Source organism: Ostrea edulis, chromosome 1, assembly GCF_947568905.1.
Source record: "Ostrea edulis chromosome 1, xbOstEdul1.1, whole genome shotgun sequence".
Lineage (NCBI taxonomy): Eukaryota > Metazoa > Mollusca > Bivalvia > Ostreida > Ostreidae > Ostrea > Ostrea edulis.
In genome coordinates, this window is record NC_079164.1 from 98,225,628 (window position 1) to 98,243,589 (window position 17,962).

The 17,962-nt window shown below is 35.9% G+C and overlaps 1 protein-coding gene and 1 long non-coding RNA gene across 4 annotated transcripts in view; one reads left to right on the forward strand and one right to left on the reverse strand.

Moving 5' to 3' along the window:
* The window catches only part of LOC125671540 (SEC14-like protein 2), a 43,678-nt gene extending 26,230 nt beyond the window's left edge, over positions 1–17,448 (forward strand). For all 3 annotated transcript variants that reach the window (XM_048907326.2, XM_056139866.1, XM_056139870.1), the window contains exons 9-12: positions 2,068–2,174; positions 2,823–2,968; positions 8,319–8,485; positions 14,082–17,448. In XM_048907326.2, the coding sequence (XP_048763283.1) occupies positions 2,068–2,174; positions 2,823–2,968; positions 8,319–8,485; positions 14,082–14,224 (563 nt within the window). In that variant the 3' untranslated portion in view covers positions 14,225–17,448. The remainder of the gene's footprint in view (positions 1–2,067; positions 2,175–2,822; positions 2,969–8,318; positions 8,486–14,081) is intronic.
* Positions 3,904–5,674, reverse strand: LOC125671549 (uncharacterized). The gene is made up of 2 exons (XR_007368679.2): positions 4,599–5,674; positions 3,904–4,150 (listed from the first exon to the last, which is right to left on the reverse strand). It is a non-coding gene; the product is annotated as an uncharacterized LOC125671549 (long non-coding RNA).
* Positions 17,449–17,962: the final 514 nt, after the last annotated feature.

Consider the following 17,962-nt stretch of genomic DNA (forward strand, 5'->3'; position numbering starts at 1 on the left):
CATAACAGAGTCTGTTAAGTGAAAGAAGAAATTGTCTAGGAACCTCTTAGGTATTCAATGTATAATGACTATTTGTCATATCTAGTAAATGGATGGTAGGATTTTTGTAACAATGATATCATTTTGAAGGGTTCATCAAATGAAAATAATCCACCATAGGAATTTTCAAAATTTTGTTTACTGCTTGATTTATTGCACTTAGAATTTAGCACTGAAGTCTATGGGAAGAGCATGTTTTATTAAAATATTTTTAAAAGAAATTATATTGTCATACAAATTTCTTGGTAGAAAGTTACATACACTTTCTCTTTATGAAAATATGAAATGAAATGAATCATTTATTACACACATCTTTAGAAAATTACATTTTCTTATTTTTACAAAGGGCAGATATTTCTTCAAAAAAGTCTCATGTGCAAAAAGGTCAGCTTCTAATCATTTATCATGCAGTCATATGAATTTCATCTACTTAATTAACTTTCATCATTATTTAACAATAACCATTTATGTAGATTTAAATCCTTCAGAATTGTTCATTATCCTTTCATTATACTTTGAATACCTTAAGAACTACTGAACAAATTTCAACCAAACTTGGTAGAGTGTCCTTGATGCAAGTTTGTTTGGTCTTTGTTTTTAATGAAGTGGCAACGTCACTTCCAAGGGGAAATAATTATGAAAGGAAAGTGGGGTGTTGAAAATATCTTCTCTTCATAAAATCACAAATTTAAACCAGAAAAGTCAGAACTTCAATGTTAATGAAGATTCGAGTCAGGGCAGAGTTAAAATAGGAGGTTCAAGTTTTCCATATGAATATAAAGGAAAATTCTTCAAAGCTGCATGGTCCGATGTTCATCAATCATTTTTTTTTCAAAGTGCACAGAATTACTTTAATGCAGCTGAATTAGTTTTTAAAGTCATTAACTTTCACTTAATTACTGTACATGCTTGAAAACATTTACACGTAAAAGAAAACAGCGAGAAGATTATTTAAAAAGTAAATATAGTGGGAATCATAAATACATTTTCCTCTGTTAGGTGTCTATAAATAGCCCCACATGCATTAGGGGAATCCCAGCATGATGTATATAACCCTGATGCAGCTGTCTAAATTTAGGCTTGAAAGAGCGTGAAACAACAAATTAGTAAGAGGTATTTGATATTTATACCCCACCCAACAAAGTTGCGAAGGGTATAATGTTTTTGACCTGTCAGTCCCTTTCTTGTTAGCGCAACTCCTCTGAGACTTCTAGTTAATAAGGACACACTGTGAAAATGTGCATATTCCCAGAAAATTCTTATTCAATGATTTTGTGGGAGTTATGCCCCTATTGAACTTAGAATTGTCCTATTCTTTCATTATGTGAGGCATTGTCGAGCAATGTTGGAGCTAGGGGTATGTGAGCTTGCTCACCTCTGCTTTATACTATAGTAACGAAATACACAGTTTTACACAGATAAAACCACCGATGATCTTACCTCTGGAAGTCTGAACTGGACACTATGTTTGTCACTTGATTTATCTTTCTGAATATGCATTAGACACAGCTGAGTTTTTACAAGGTGGAGACAGTTGTTCATAAACACCCGATTTAAAACCAAAATTCTGGTTAAAACAGGTGAAATATTATATGACATGTTGTACAGCCTCATAAATACGTACATGCAGTAATTCAACAGCGTTTTTACAAGGTGGAGAAAATTTATCGAAGTTCAAACCATAAAACTTTAAAGTAACCATGTGGGCCTGATTTGTCCTATTAGAATGCAAGTATTCATTTGTGTATATTGTGTACATGTATTGATGCATATTGAAAGTAAGACCACCTTGACTAGAACAGGACTACAATAAAGGTTTAAAATATTATTATTACAGATTTATTAGATGTACATTATGTACATGTATAGTCAAGTTTGATATCAGATTTCTGTGAATATTAGTGGGAAGCTTTTTAGAATAGTTGATTATCAGACCTTTGAGGATGTATGCTACAAGGTTGTAAACAAGATAAGTTTACAATACTTGTTTAGTTTTGTGGACTTTCAAAGATTGTTTCGATTTTACAGCCAATTATCAGGACACTTTATATCGGTACATCTCCCCAGAGGAGCTTCCGGCTTGTTATGGAGGGAAACACACTGATCCAGGAGGGGATCCCACTTGTAAATCAAAGGTAGGACACATGATGGAACACATGGATAATTCTGTTACATGATATCACAGGTAGGACTCGTGACGGAACACACTCAGATAATTCTCTGTTACATGAAATCACAGGTAGGACATGTGACAGAACATGTGGATAATTCTCTGTTACATGATATCACAGGTAGGACACATAACGGAACACTCAGATAATTTTCTGTTACATGATATCACAGGTAGGACATGTGATGGAACACATGGATAATTCTCTGTTTAATACAGGTTTGGCTGTATACAGCGTTCAGTGAATAAAACTTAGAGATGAGGAGACCCTGTAGACAATTGCTTACGATAAATTCCATATTCCAATCGAAATCACAACCCATTTTCCCATCGAAATCACAACCCATTTTCCCATCGAAATCACAACCCATTTTCCCATCAAAACCCAGTTTTCCCATCAAAACTGCAATCCATATTCCCTTCAAAATTACAATCAGAACTGTGAGTTTTCTTTCATCTTTCTGTTCATCAATCAATGCCACACTGCACACATGAAAATGTGATGTGTACTTTAAATAGGTGTGTATTTTGAATAGGAAAAAAAACAAGCTTATAATCAATTTCATCAGTGAATGTCTATGATACATGTATATGTTCATCATTTTTATTTCAGATTGGACAAGGTGGCGATGTGCCCAAATCTTACTACAAGCAACAGATGTTCTCAACAGAAATAGAAAATGCTGTCACTGCTAGCGTGGGTCGTGGGTCTTCTTTACAAGTGGAATGTGATGTTCCAGTCCAAAACAGTGCCATTAGGTATATGAATAGGAATTCATTCTAAGAAAGTACTGTTGAGTTTGTGCACCTCAAAGCATTCTTTCCCTTCTTGAGTCAAAACTTTTGTTCTCTGCTGAAAAACTACTGCATTCTAAATTGTGCCAGATTGTCTACGGATATTAAGTTTAACCTAGATAGTGCAGCGGTTAAAGTAACTGACAGCTAGTGCAGGGGTCCTGTGTCTGATTCTCAGTCCAGAGCCATAAACATCATTTGACAATGTATACACAGCTTTGCATTCTCTTTATTTTCTCCCTAAAACTATGTACATGCACTAATAAACATATCCATGTATTTAAAATATTAGATCAGCATATCTTAATATATGAAACACTCCTTTCATAAACATTTCAAAAACAATGAACAAATAGTGAAGAATTATGTCAAAAGTATTGGACCGATATTACTTGTTGTAATATACTTTTACAAATTTGAGGAAAATCAATAAGCTTTGAATTTATGAAATTCTATGTCTGAAAATTTAAAGAGCTTTCGTAATGAAGTAACACAAAACTCAACAGTTACTCTATGCAGGGCTCACACTGGACCAAAATTTTGTGTCGCAACCTGGCGCGCGTGCATCGACTCATACACGTTTACTGTAGATCTATATTTCATGTATATTATTCAAGAGGCATATACAACATATCATATCTCTGATTATTCTTACACAATGTATACAACATAGCTTTGTTTAGCTTTTATCACAAATCACTATAATTATTAGGATATTGTGAAAATCGATTGTATTTCAGCAGATTGCATTTTAGTCAGTCTGATGACATTGCAGCACAATCATTGTTTTATTTCTAAATATTGTTTTTGGCTAAGTTGACTCAATTCTATTTCATACCAGAAAAAAATAGGAGTATTTCATAGCATATAAACTGGCTATATGAAATAAAGACAAGAAATGAGTTTCTAAATGTTTATTAATCATTTTAGTAGTGTAAATGACATATATTACTCATTAAATTTGCAGTCTAGAAAAAGTCACTGATGACAAAGTTACTGAAAATTAATTACTGTAATACATAACACATGATCATAGTTTCACATCACATTTTCACTGAAGAATCCTGTTTTCATCTTGAAATCCAGAATGACAAAGTGGTCCTTCGGTGAATCTCATCATGTAGAGGAGAAGGGACTTCATGAAGTCTGAAACAAATTTTAAATGGCTTAAGATGATGTGAAGTCAAAAGATGACAGGATAGCAATTTCAGAAGAACCAACTGTTTTGCGTTTCCTCATGGCCATTTTCTAAATAGATCAAATTAAAGACCTAAAGAATAATGCAATTTCCCAACATTCCTCTATTTATACACTATACTAACGTCAAATGGATTAGAAAATATAGCTGAACATTTTAGTTTACCTTTCTAGATGAAATCGCTTTTGTACTGTGATGAACCGACAAATTAAATTTTATATATTTTTATTAACACAGAAGTATCTTTCATTCACTAGCTTGTGTGCACAATCACACGCTTTTTATTCCATCTAGTACAAAACAGGTAGCTCCCCAGTAATGACTCGGGTATCTCTATATTTACGATATGTACTGTAGGCAACTGGCACGCGCAAAGTTCATTTCATTCACACCTACCTGCACATAGAGGATCAACCCTTTGTTTTGTGTAAACTGCTAAATAAACAAGACGCCCCTAAGTCTTATTGTTCCCATGCGACAGGGTATCCACATTCTGCACAGGTAAAACAGCCCTGAGGCTGTTTGGATGCCAACAGCTGAAATTCAAAATGGCGCGCAAATACTAAAATACGAAATGTCCGTGTCGCATTTCCAGAATTTCTGTCAAATTTTTTTCTGAAAAATCGCAAAATGCGACAAATGCGATGGGCAGCGCGAGCCCTGTCTATGCACTCTATGCCCATAAACTTTTCTAGTCATTGACAAGCTTTGATGTTTGTAGGTCTGAGAGTTCTGATTTTGTTCAGTCATCAACATTATGCTTTGATATTTCTGTAGGATATTCTCCGTCCATGATTATAATATTATACAGTCATTTTCAAGCCTTGATATAATATACTGTGTCGACCCAAATGTACAGAAGGCTCTTACCTCATCAGTCCTCAGGGAACACAAAACTGACTCTGAATGGACTGGCAAAGCTGATTCACAACAGACTCACAAAGCAAACCCAAAAGCGAACCTATCGGATGCAAAAACCAAATGCTGTTTTTAGTTCACATGAGTCTATCAAAATTTGTCTGTTGTCCGTCGTCATTGTCATTGTTGTTGTAAACTTTTCACATTTTCATCTTCTCCAGAACCACTGGGCCAATTTCGACCAAACTTGGTACAAAGCATCCTTGGGGGAAGGGAATTCAAGTTTGTACACAGGAATGGCCATGTCCACTTGAAAGGGGGAGATGATCACAAAAATGCAAAAATAGGATGGGGTCATTTAAAAATCTTCTCAAGAACTACTGAGCCAGAAAAACTGAAATTCATATATTAGCTTCCTGATATAGTGCAGATTCAAGTTTATTAAAACCATGGTCACTACTGGGGGTAGGATGGGCCCACAATAGGGGATCAAAGATTTACATGCAAATATATAGGAACATTCTTTAAAAATTTTCTTTTCAAGAACCACTGGGCCAGGAAAGTACAAATAGCTTCCTGACATAGTGCAGATTCAAGTTTGTAAAAATCATACCACCGGGGGAGGGGGTTAGAGCCACAATAGGGATCACATGCAAATATGTAGGGAAAATCTTTAAATATGGGCCAAGGTGACTCAGTGAGCGATGTGGCCCAAGGGCAGCCATCTTGTCACTTAATGGGTGGTGTCAGGCTTTCACTAGGGATTTTGTTAATGAAGATTGCTCAATTTCATTACAAAGTATTTTGAATTTATTTTAGATCTTAAATAGTAGTGAAAAGAATAGTGATAAACTAATCATAGTTATCTATTTGTGGAATATTAAATCTTATTTTATTACAGTAACTATAGAACTATCACAAAATGAAAAAAAAAATCTGTAGACTGTAAATCCAGTTTTGTGCATCTCAGGAATTTATAGTTTAATTTTATTTTTACACAAAATTTTCCCAAAATGGGAATGAAAGGTTTTCAAAGGAAGCTCTATAGTTACACCTTTTCATGAAGTTTTACTGATTAAACATATCATTATCATAATTTTATCAACTTGTATACACTTAACAGCATTTTGATAAAAATTTATATAACAGCATCTAATAAAAAACTCCAAAGAACAGGTATATACTTTGATTCATATTTTGAGGAAATTGAATTAAATCTTTACTACACAAACATGTATCACAAAATTTAAAGGGCATATTTTACAAACTCTGCGTGTAATTTGAACATTGAGGGAAATTTTGTAATATTCATGCACTTTTTAGCATGTACTTCTCATTGTTTTTGCTTTTTAAAGTTATTAACATCATTACTGTAGATAATGGCATTTTGGATTGTAGATACTTGAACAGTCATATGAACAAATTTCTACTAATTATACATTCTTAAGTAGCAACCACCACCCATTTTTTAAAAATTACCCAAAAACAATAAAAATCAGGTGTAATTACCAATTTTGAGTATGCTGATTTCAAATCTGGATTTCTTTTACTCCAATTTCTTATAGAAAATGAGGTATAGTGTCTCAAACACCCCTACCGTGAGGTTGCCAAAAACGGAAAATGTTTCATTTCGCATCAAAAAGTGACCCAACTTTATTTCTTGAAACACCATTACCCAAAACAATAAAAAGCAGGTGTAATTACCAATTTTGAGTATGCTGAATCCAATTCTGAATTCCTTTTACTCCACTTCCTTACACAAAATGAGGTATAGTGTCTTAAACACCCCTACCGTCAGGTAGGCTGAGTTGCATTATTATCAGAATTTACCGAAACAGTGGACTCTCTGGCCAGTCTGGGGGCTGAGCTAGTTGCATCAGAACTGACAGAAGCAGAACTCTCTGGCCAGTACAAACCATGATATTAAAAAAAAATGAAATGAAATGATAGATAAATAAAATATTTGTAAGTTACTTTATTTATCTGTAAGTAAGTCACTAATTAAGTGTAACTAGTGGCAGTGCAACTTGCAAGTGAAAATTTCATCATCTGTAGCTTATGACCCCTTTTGCCTTGCCTTGTAATTAATATTGTTGAAAATTTGGCAAATAACATTTTTAACCCCCCAGTCCATACCCCACTTTTCTTTAAACGTTAAAAATCCAACTAATTCAGTGAGGAAGAAATGTCACTACCATATTTCGAATTTCCTCTAGACTATATCAAATTAAATACCGCACTGCTATCAGTCACAGATTGACACTGGTAGGGGTATGGGGACCTGGTCTGCGAGTATGATGGAAAAGATTCTGATGAAAATAAAGATTCACTCATCATTCAGAAATGTATAAACATTGTATTATTGTATACCACCGGTACGTTGTGAGTACGTTAATAATGGGAGTATCTTTCCTTGGATATCTAAATCAATCAAATACTATATGAACACGGGCAATTATTGTCCATGTTTGACCTCAGTATAATTTATTCATGCATAAAATGTATTAATATGTCACTCTTTGTTGCGTATTTCACCGTTAAGTAAATGTTTACATATACTCGCTCTGCTTAATCACTTCAATCTCAAAGGGATTTTCTGGAATATGCCTAGTCACGTGAGATACGCTAAATATAGCTATTTTAGATCCGAACGATCAACTTCGCATCATTTGTAGGCTCTAGGTTTATCCATACTAGCCCGTAAAAAATAGGGTGGAACCTCGTCCCACTTTTCCTGTAGAAATAAAAATAGAACATGACGCACCACCTAGCAAGCGTGGTTGTTGCTATCTTAAGCAAATTTTCTCTTTCTCATTCTTACATCTAATTATCAACAATAAAAATTGTCCAATGTAAAATGAATGTGTATACAGAATTCAGAAGGGAATAAAAGCAACCCATACACAGTTCAAACCATGCATAGATTAAAAAACCTGCTTGCAATAGTAAACCCAGGGTCTGTTCTGAAGTTCGGAGTTAATCCAGAGCTAACTCACAGTTGAATAAAGTGAACCTGAGGTCTGCTTGGGTGTAAGTTTGGGGTCTGGTTGGTAAGGAATGTAGGACATACAACAATGCTTTGATATTTGTATATGATATTTTTCTACTCATGGTTGCAATATTTATCAATTATTTTCAAGTCTCAAGTTTTGTTTAAGACAATTTTCTATGCATGGCCATTGTCCCGTCATTTTCAAGCCTTGTGATATATATATTTTTTCACTGATGGTTATGATATTGTCATGTCACTGTTTTCAGATGGCAGTTTTCCACTAATGGCTATGATATTGGATTTGGTGTGTACCGGCGTACAAAGGACACAAGACAAAAAGCTAATGAGATGGAGGAGGTTCTACCTACCCAGAGGGTGAATTCTCACCTGGTTCCAGAGGATGGGAGTTTTACCTGTACAGAAGTAGGCATGTGTAAGTACACACCATCACCTATACAGAAATCAGCTGTGTGTGTGTACAGAAATAGACTGTGTGTGTTACCTGTACAGAGATAGACTGTGTGTGTTACCTGTACAGAGATAGGCTGTGTGTATTACCTGTACAGAGATAGACTGTGTGTGTATTACCTGTACAGAGATAGGCTGTGTGTATTACTTGTACAGAGATAGACTGTGTGTGTGTTACCTGTACAGAGATAGACTGTGTGTGTATTACTTGTACAGAGATAGACTGTGTGTGTTACCTGTACAGAGATAGACTGTGTGTATTACCTGTACAGAGATAGACTGTGTGTGTTACCTGTACAGAGATAGACTGTGTGTGTTACCTGTACAGAGATAGACTGTGTGTGTATTACCTGTACAGAGATAGACTGTGTGTATTACCTGTACAGAGATAGACTGTTTTATGTATTACCTGTACAGAGATAGGCTGTGTGTGTATTACTTGTACAGAGATAGACTGTGTGTATGTTACCTGTACAGAGATAGACTGTTTTATGTATTACCTGTACAGAGATAGGCTGTGTGTGTATTACCTGTACAGAGATAGACTGTGTGTGTATTACCTGTACAGAGATAGGCTGTGTGTATTACTTGTACAGAGATAGACTGTGTGTGTTACCTGTACAGAGATAGACTGTGTGTGTATTACTTGTACAGAGATAGACTGTGTGTGTTACCTGTACAGAGATAGACTGTGTGTGTTACCTGTACAGAGATAGACTGTGTGTGTTACCTGTACAGAGATAGACTGTGTGTGTTACCTGTACAGAGATAGACTGTGTGTGTTACCTGTACAGAGATAGACTGTGTGTGTTACCTGTACAGAGATAGACTGTGTGTGTTACCTGTACAGAGATAGACTGTGTGTGTATTACCTGTACAGAGATAGACTGTGTGTATTACCTGTACAGAGATAGACTGTTTTATGTATTACCTGTACAGAGATAGACTGTGTGTGTATTACTTGTACAGAGATAGACTGTGTGTGTTACCTGTACAGAGATAGACTGTGTGTGTTACCTGTACAGAGATAGACTGTGTGTGTATTACTTGTACAGAGATAGACTGAGTGTGTATTACCTGTACAGAGATAGACTGTGTGTGTTACCTGTACAGAGATAGACTGTGTGTGTATTACTTGTACAGAGATAGACTGTGTGTGTTACCTGTACAGAGATAGACTGTGTGTGTTACCTGTACAGAGATAGACTGTGTGTATTACCTGTACAGAGATAGACTGTGTGTGTATTACTTGTACAGAGATAGACTGAGTGTGTATTACTTGTACAGAGATAGACTGTGTGTGTTACCTGTACAGAGATAGACTGTGTGTGTGTTACCTGTACAGAGATAGGCTGTGTGTGTGTTACTTGTACAGAGATAGACTATGTGTGTTACCTGTACAGAGATAGACTGTGTGTATTACCTGTACAGAGATAGACTGTGTGTATTACTTGTACAGAGATAGACTGTGTGTGTTACCTGTACAGAGATAGACTGTGTGTGTATTACCTGTACAGAGATAGACTGTGTGTATTACTTGTACAGAGATAGACTGTGTGTGTTACCTGTACAGAGATAGACTGTGTGTGTATTACCTGTACAGAGATAGACTGTGTGTATTACCTGTACAGAGATACTGTGTGTGTTACCTGTACAGAGATAGACTGTGTGTGTATTACTTGTACAGAGATAGACTATGTGTGTTACCTGTACAGAGATAGACTGTGTGTATTACCTGTACAGAGATAGACTGTGTGTATTACTTGTACAGAGATAGACTGTGTGTGTTACCTGTACAGAGATAGACTGTGTGTGTGTTACCTGTACAGAGATAGACTGTGTGTGTTACTTGTACAGAGATAGACTGAGTGTGTATTACTTGTACAGAGATAGACTGTGTGTGTTACTTGTACAGAGATAGACTGTGTGTGTGTTACCTGTACAGAGATAGGCTGTGTGTATTACCTGTACAGAGATAGACTGTGTGTGTTACCTGTACAGAGATAGACTGTGTGTGTTACCTGTACAGAGATAGACTGTGTGTGTTACCTGTACAGAGATAGACTGTGTGTGTATTACTTGTACAGAGATAGACTGTGTGTGTTACCTGTACAGAGATAGACTGTGTGTGTTACCTGTACAGAGATAGACTGTGTGTGTATTACCTGTACAGAGATAGACTGTGTGTGTATTACTTGTACAGAGATAGACTGTGTGTATTACTTGTACAGAGATAGACTGTGTGTGTGTTACCTGTACAGAGATAGACTGTGTGTGTTACTTGTACAGAGATAGACTGAGTGTGTATTACTTGTACAGAGATAGACTGTGTGTGTTACTTGTACAGAGATAGACTATGTGTATTACCTGTACAGAGATAGACTGTGTGTGTGTTACCTGTACAGAGATAGGCTATGTGTGTATTACTTGTACAGAGATAGGCTGTGTGTATTACCTGTACAGAGATAGACTATGTGTGTTACCTGTACAGAGATAGGCTGTGTGTGTTACCTGTACAGAGATAGACTGTGTGTGTTACCTGTACAGAGATAGACTGTGTGTATTACTTGTACAGAGATAGGCTGTGTGTATTACCTGTACAGAGATAGACTGTGTGTGTGTTACCTGTACAGAGATAGACTGTGTGTGTGTTACTTGTACAGAGATAGACTGAGTGTGTATTACTTGTACAGAGATAGACTGTGTGTGTTACTTGTACAGAGATAGACTGTGTGTGTGTTACCTGTACAGAGATAGGCTGTGTGTATTACCTGTACAGAGATAGACTGTGTGTATGTTACCTGTACAGAGATAGACTGTTTTATGTATTACCTGTACAGAGATAGACTGTGTGTGTTACCTGTACAGAGATAGGCTGTGTGTGTATTACTTGTACAGAGATAGACTGTGTGTGTATTACTTGTACAGAGATAGACTGTGTGTGTTACCTGTACAGAGATAGACTGTGTGTATTACCTGTACAGAGATAGACTGTGTGTGTTACCTGTACAGAGATAGACTGTGTGTGTTACCTGTACAGAGATAGGCTGTGTGTGTATTACTTGTACAGAGATAGACTGTGTGTATTACCTGTACAGAGATAGACTGTTTTATGTATTACCTGTACAGAGATAGGCTGTGTGTGTATTACTTGTACAGAGATAGACTGTGTGTGTTACTTGTACAGAGATAGACTGTGTGTGTGTTACCTGTACAGAGATAGGCTGTGTGTATTACCTGTACAGAGATAGGCTGTGTGTGTTACCTGTACAGAGATAGACTGTGTGTGTTACTTGTACAGAGATAGACTGTGTGTGTATTACTTGTACAGAGATAGACTGTGTGTGTGTTACCTGTACAGAGATAGACTGTGTGTATTACCTGTACAGAGATAGACTGAGTGTGTATTACTTGTACAGAGATAGACTGTGTGTATTACCTGTACAGAGATAGGCTGTGTGTGTTACCTGTACAGAGATAGACTGTGTGTGTATTACTTGTACAGAGATAGACTATGTGTGTTACCTGTACAGAGATAGACTGTGTGTGTATTACCTGTACAGAGATAGACTGTGTGTGTATTACCTGTACAGAGATAGACTGTGTGTGTATTACCTGTACAGAGATAGGTTGTGTGTATTACCTGTACAGAGATAGACTGTGTGTATTACCTGTACAGAGATAGACTGTGTGTGTATTACCTGTACAAAGATAGACTGTGTGTATTACCTGTACAGAGATAGACTGTGTGTATTACCTGTACAGAGATAGGCTGTGTGTGTTACCTGTACAGAGATAGACTGTGTGTGTTACCTGTACAGAGATAGACTGTGTGTGTTACCTGTACAGAGATAGACTGTGTGTGTTACCTGTACAGAGATAGACTGTGTGTGTATTACCTGTACAGAGATAGACTGTGTGTGTATTACCTGTACAAAGATAGACTGTGTGTGTTACCTGTACAGAGATAGACTGTGTGTATTACCTGTACAGAGATAGGCTGTGTGTGTTACCTGTACAGAGATAGACTGTGTGTGTATTACCTGTACAGAGATAGACTGTGTGTGTTACCTGTACAGAGATAGACTGTGTGTATTACCTGTACAGAGGTAGACTGTCTGTATTACCTGTACAGAGATAGACTATGTGTATATTTCTTATGAGTATAATGCATTTGGTGACTGATAATTAGGACTCATGTGATGACTGATGATTAGGACTCGTGTGATAATTAGGACTCATGTGATGATTGATGATTAGGATTTGTGTGATGATTGATGATTAGAATTCATGTGATGATCGATAATTAAGATTCGTTTGATGATTAGGATTCATGTGATGATTGATGATTAGGACTCATGTGAGGACCGATGATTAGGACTCATGTGAGGACTGATGATTAGGACTCATGTGAGGACTGATGATTAGGACTCATGTGATGATTGATGATTAGGACTCATGTGAGGACCGATGATTAGGACTCATGTGAGGACTGATGATTAGGACTCATGTGATGACTGATGATTAGGACTCATGTGAGGACCGATGATTAGGACTCATGTGAGGACTGATGATTAGGACTCATGTGATGACTGATGATTAGGACTCATGTGAGGACCGATGATTAGGACTCATGTGAGGACTGATGATTAGGACTCATGTGATGACTGATGATTAGGACTCATGTGAGGACTGATGATTAGGACTCATGTGATGACTGATGATTAGGACTCATGTGAGGGCTGATGATTAGGACTCATGTGAGGACTGATGATTAGGACTCATGTGATGACTGATGATTAGGACTCATGTGAGGACTGATGATTAGGACTCATGTGAGGACTGATGATTAGGACTCATGTGATGACTGATGATTAGGACTCATGTGATGACTGATGATTAGGACTCATTTGATGACTGATGATTAGGACTCATGTGAGGACTGATGATTAGGACTCATGTGAGGACTGATGATTAGGACTTGTGTGTTGATTAGGACTCATGTGAGGACTGATGATTTGGACTTGTGTGTTGATTAGGACTCATGTGATGACTGATGATTAGGACTCATGTGAGGACTGATGATTAGGACTCATGTGAGGACTGATGATTAGGACTCATGTGAGGACTGATGATTAGGACTCATGTGAGGACTGATGATTAGGACTCATGTGAGGACTGATGATTAGGACTCATGTGAGGACTGATGATTAGGACTCATGTGATGACTGATGATTAGGACTCATGTGAGAACTGATGATTAGGACTCATGTGATGACTGATGATTAGGACTCATCTGAGGACTGATGATTAAGACTCATCTGAGGACTGATGATTAGGACTCATGTGAGGACTGATGATTAGGACTCATGTGATGACTGATGAAGGATATGTACATGTACTTGCTCATTACGTATAGTTTAAGTTTATTGATATGATTTCCTTAAACATTAGTTGATTAGATACTGGAATGACCACTCATGACTTTAATATTCTGTTTTGTTAAGTTTTCTATCTTAATTAAACAAATTATCATTTTGACCTTTTGTTTTCTTTTATAGATATCCTTCGATTTGATAATACCTACAGTTGGGCAAGAAGTAAGAAAATACTGTACTTGGTGGAAATTTTAGAACCCGACACTGAAGACTTTACCAATCCCAATACTTCACAGGCCAGCTTCAAAGTCAAACAGATCTCATAAACAGCTTAAGGCTTGTTTCAGTCATTTATGGCCACTAGGTCGGGCAAAGTGTCCAGTTTTCAGTGGGTCCACAAAGTATTTGTATGCTCACAGGTTTATTTTCAGTGGGTCTATTTTCTGTATGAAGGGTTGTACACAGTAATTACATTGTAAATATTGCTGTATCACGGGCCATTTTGTAGCACACTGGAAATGGCTTTTTTGGTGGATGAGAAAATTCATCAAATATCAAAGCACCAAAATATCTATTCTTATAAATGATACTCTTGTTGAATGAAAATGCGCCAAAAGATAAAGCGCCATGATTTCAAACCTATAGTAACTATTTAGAGAAAAATCTGCTAGATATGCCCGGCACCAATATTACCCGAGATCGGTATATATCTTTTCCAACAAATTTTGATGTATGAAGACTACAGCATGGTATATTGTTTTTAAGATTTTATTGAAGATGGAGACTCTGCAGTATTTCATATATATTAATTGTGTCCATAACACTGTAACATACCAATAGGGACGATGTTGTGAGGATATTATATTTTATTTGATGAACCACTGATTGTGATCATATCACAATATATTCTTTTTTTTTTTTTTTTTTTTTTTTTTTTCCAATTTTTCCATCATAATATATATATTCATATATATATTTTACAAAACACAATAGCATGTCAATATTGATTGATGAATTAAGTCATGATGATATCAAATTTGCTTGAATCAAACCTGTTGATATTGTAATAATATCAACATCATTTTTGTTTTTCTTTTTCTTATGGAACAATGTTTATCCATGTCATTTTCTTACAATGAATGGCTGCCCTAACTCTCATTCATCCCAATGACTTATTACACCTGAATCCCACTGAATTTCCCAGCTCTGGTACATGTACATCATATTAACTGACTATTCCAGCTCTAGTATATCCCAATTACTGACTATCTTAACACTGGTATATCTGAATTACTGACTATCTTAACTCTGGTATATCTGAATTACTGACTATCCGAGCTCTGGCACATCACAATTACCGACTATCCCAGCTCTGGTACATCACAATTACCGACTATCCCAGCTCTGGTACATCACAATTACCGACTATCCCAGCTCTGGTACATCACAATTACCGACTGTCCCAGCTCTGGTACATCACAATTACCAACTATCCCAGCTCTGGTACATCACAATTACCGACTATCCCAGCTCGGGTATATCACAATTACCGACTATCTCAACCCTGGTACATCACAATTACCGTCTATCCCAGCTCTGGTACATCACAATTACCGACTATCCCAGCTCTGGTACATCACAATTACTGACTATCTCAACCCTGGTACATCACAATTACCGTCTATCCCAGCTCTGGTACATCACAATTACCGTCTATCCCAGCTCTGGTACATCACAATTGCAGACTATCCCAGCTCTGGTACATCACAATTACTGACTATCCCAGCTCTGGTACATCACAATTGCAGACTATCCCAGCTCTGGTACATCACAATTACCGTCTATCCCAGCTCTGGTACATCACAATTTCTGACTATCCTAACTGTTGTAGATCACAATATATGTACATGTAGCTATGTATTCTTACCTTCATACATTATAATAGCTGATTACCAATATCCCAACTTTTATACAATACAATAAATGACTATCTAACTGGCATACATCACAATAACTGAATATCCTGACTGGCATACATCACAATACCTGAATATCCTGACTGGCATACATTACAATAGCTGAATATCTTAACTTACATGCAACCCCTTTATGTTACAATAACTGACTATCCTAACTTACATGCAGCCCATTTATATTACAATAATTGAATATCTTTACCCTGCTATATCAAAGGAGGATTGAAGCTGTAGGAATACAAAATTAACTGTTGATATCAAAATTATATCAATATCTTTAGCAAATAAAGAACATGGTTTAATTCACTCAGCCAATGTTGAATTGAAATGTTGAAATGAAGAATGCAGTCTAAATGAAACCATACGTACACACAGTTGGATGACAGTACAGTCTTGAGCACAACTTCCGTATTTTTCAAATGAGATGAATGTGTATTGTGTCTTTCCAAGTATCACACAAAGTTGATGAAGGGTAAAAAATACAAGGCATTTATAAAAAATCTTATCTGAAAGACCTTTACATACAAGGTGTGTTTGATGTCAGTTCACCGAGATTTATGTTTGATGTCAGTTCACTGAGATTTATGTTTGATGTCAGTTCACTGAGATTTATGAGTGGAAAGGATAAACTGTGAGGTGTTTTTTTTATTATTGCTTAAATTTTGGGTGCAGAATAATGTTCCACATCTCTAAATAAAATCAACACAGTCCCATTTTACAGAGACAATGGTAACTAAGGCTGCTGGCTTTTCACGGATACACGGATATTTTTATGTGTACTAGTACCTACATGTATGTTTACTTGTGTTTTATTGTTATTTTTACTAAATCTTGAGGAGTTGATATAGCTCCCTGATTTATACAAAATTTTATTTTTTATTTTTATCAATGCACTTTTATTAAAATGGTGATAATTGCATTCTATTTTTATATTGTTGATTATATCAATCTAGCTCATTGTACAAAGTAGTCTTTAAATATGTATTCAACTTTGACAACTAGTCTATTATACATGTAAATGTATTTGAGTAGGCCAACATTAATTAGTTCATATTTGTTATTTAATATTCCTGGTGATATTTGTGTTCAAAATTGAGTTATGAAAAATCAGTTACAAAATGAATGTTTGTTATTTCTGTATAATTCTTGACTTGCTGTTGAAATTCATATATTTATTTTTGTTGATGTCAAGCACATGATACTGGAAACCAACTTTTATTCACGGATACTTTATTTCGCAATTCACCTGTGGTAAACTGGTTTGCGGCGAGTAATTTTCGCCATCGAACCTATGACAGATATTTAAGGACTGGTTCGTAGTAAGAAATATTCGCAAGAATGAGTTTCTCACAAATATCGCAAAATTTTCTCGCATGCGAATAAAAGTTGGTTCACAGTAAACTAATGATTAACTTTTACTTCTCTGTATGGACATATTATCGTAGAATCAGTGTGACGTGAATCAGTTTAACACCGGCAGCACAAAGGAACATTTATCTGCATCATTATTGGGTGAATAAGGTATATGTAATTGAGTTGTAGTATACACATGTTTAATAAATACAAGTATATTCCATTTTTGAAATATATGAAGGTTTAAACTGCGATGCTTCAAGCCAGCGAACTTCATGAAGTATAGTTGATGCTTAATGAGAAGTATAGTTGATGCTTAAGTATAGTTGATATACTTAATGAGAAGTATAGTTGATGCTTAATGAGAAGTATAGTTGATGCTTAATGAGAAGTATAGTTGATATACTTAATGAGAAGTATAGTTGATGCTTAATGAGTAGTATAGTTGATGCTTAATGAGAAGTATAGTTGATGCTTAATGAGAAGTATAGTTGATGCTTAATGAGAAGTATAGTTGATATACTTAATGAGAAGTATAGTTGATGCTTAATGAGAAGTATAGTTGATATACTTAATGAGAAGTATAGTTGATATACTTAATGAGAAGTATAGTTGATATACTTAATGAGAAGTATAGTTGATGCTTAATGAGAAGTATAGTTGATGCTTAATGAGAAGTATAGTTGATGCTTAATGAGAAGTATAGTTGATGCTTAATGAGAAGTATAGTTGATG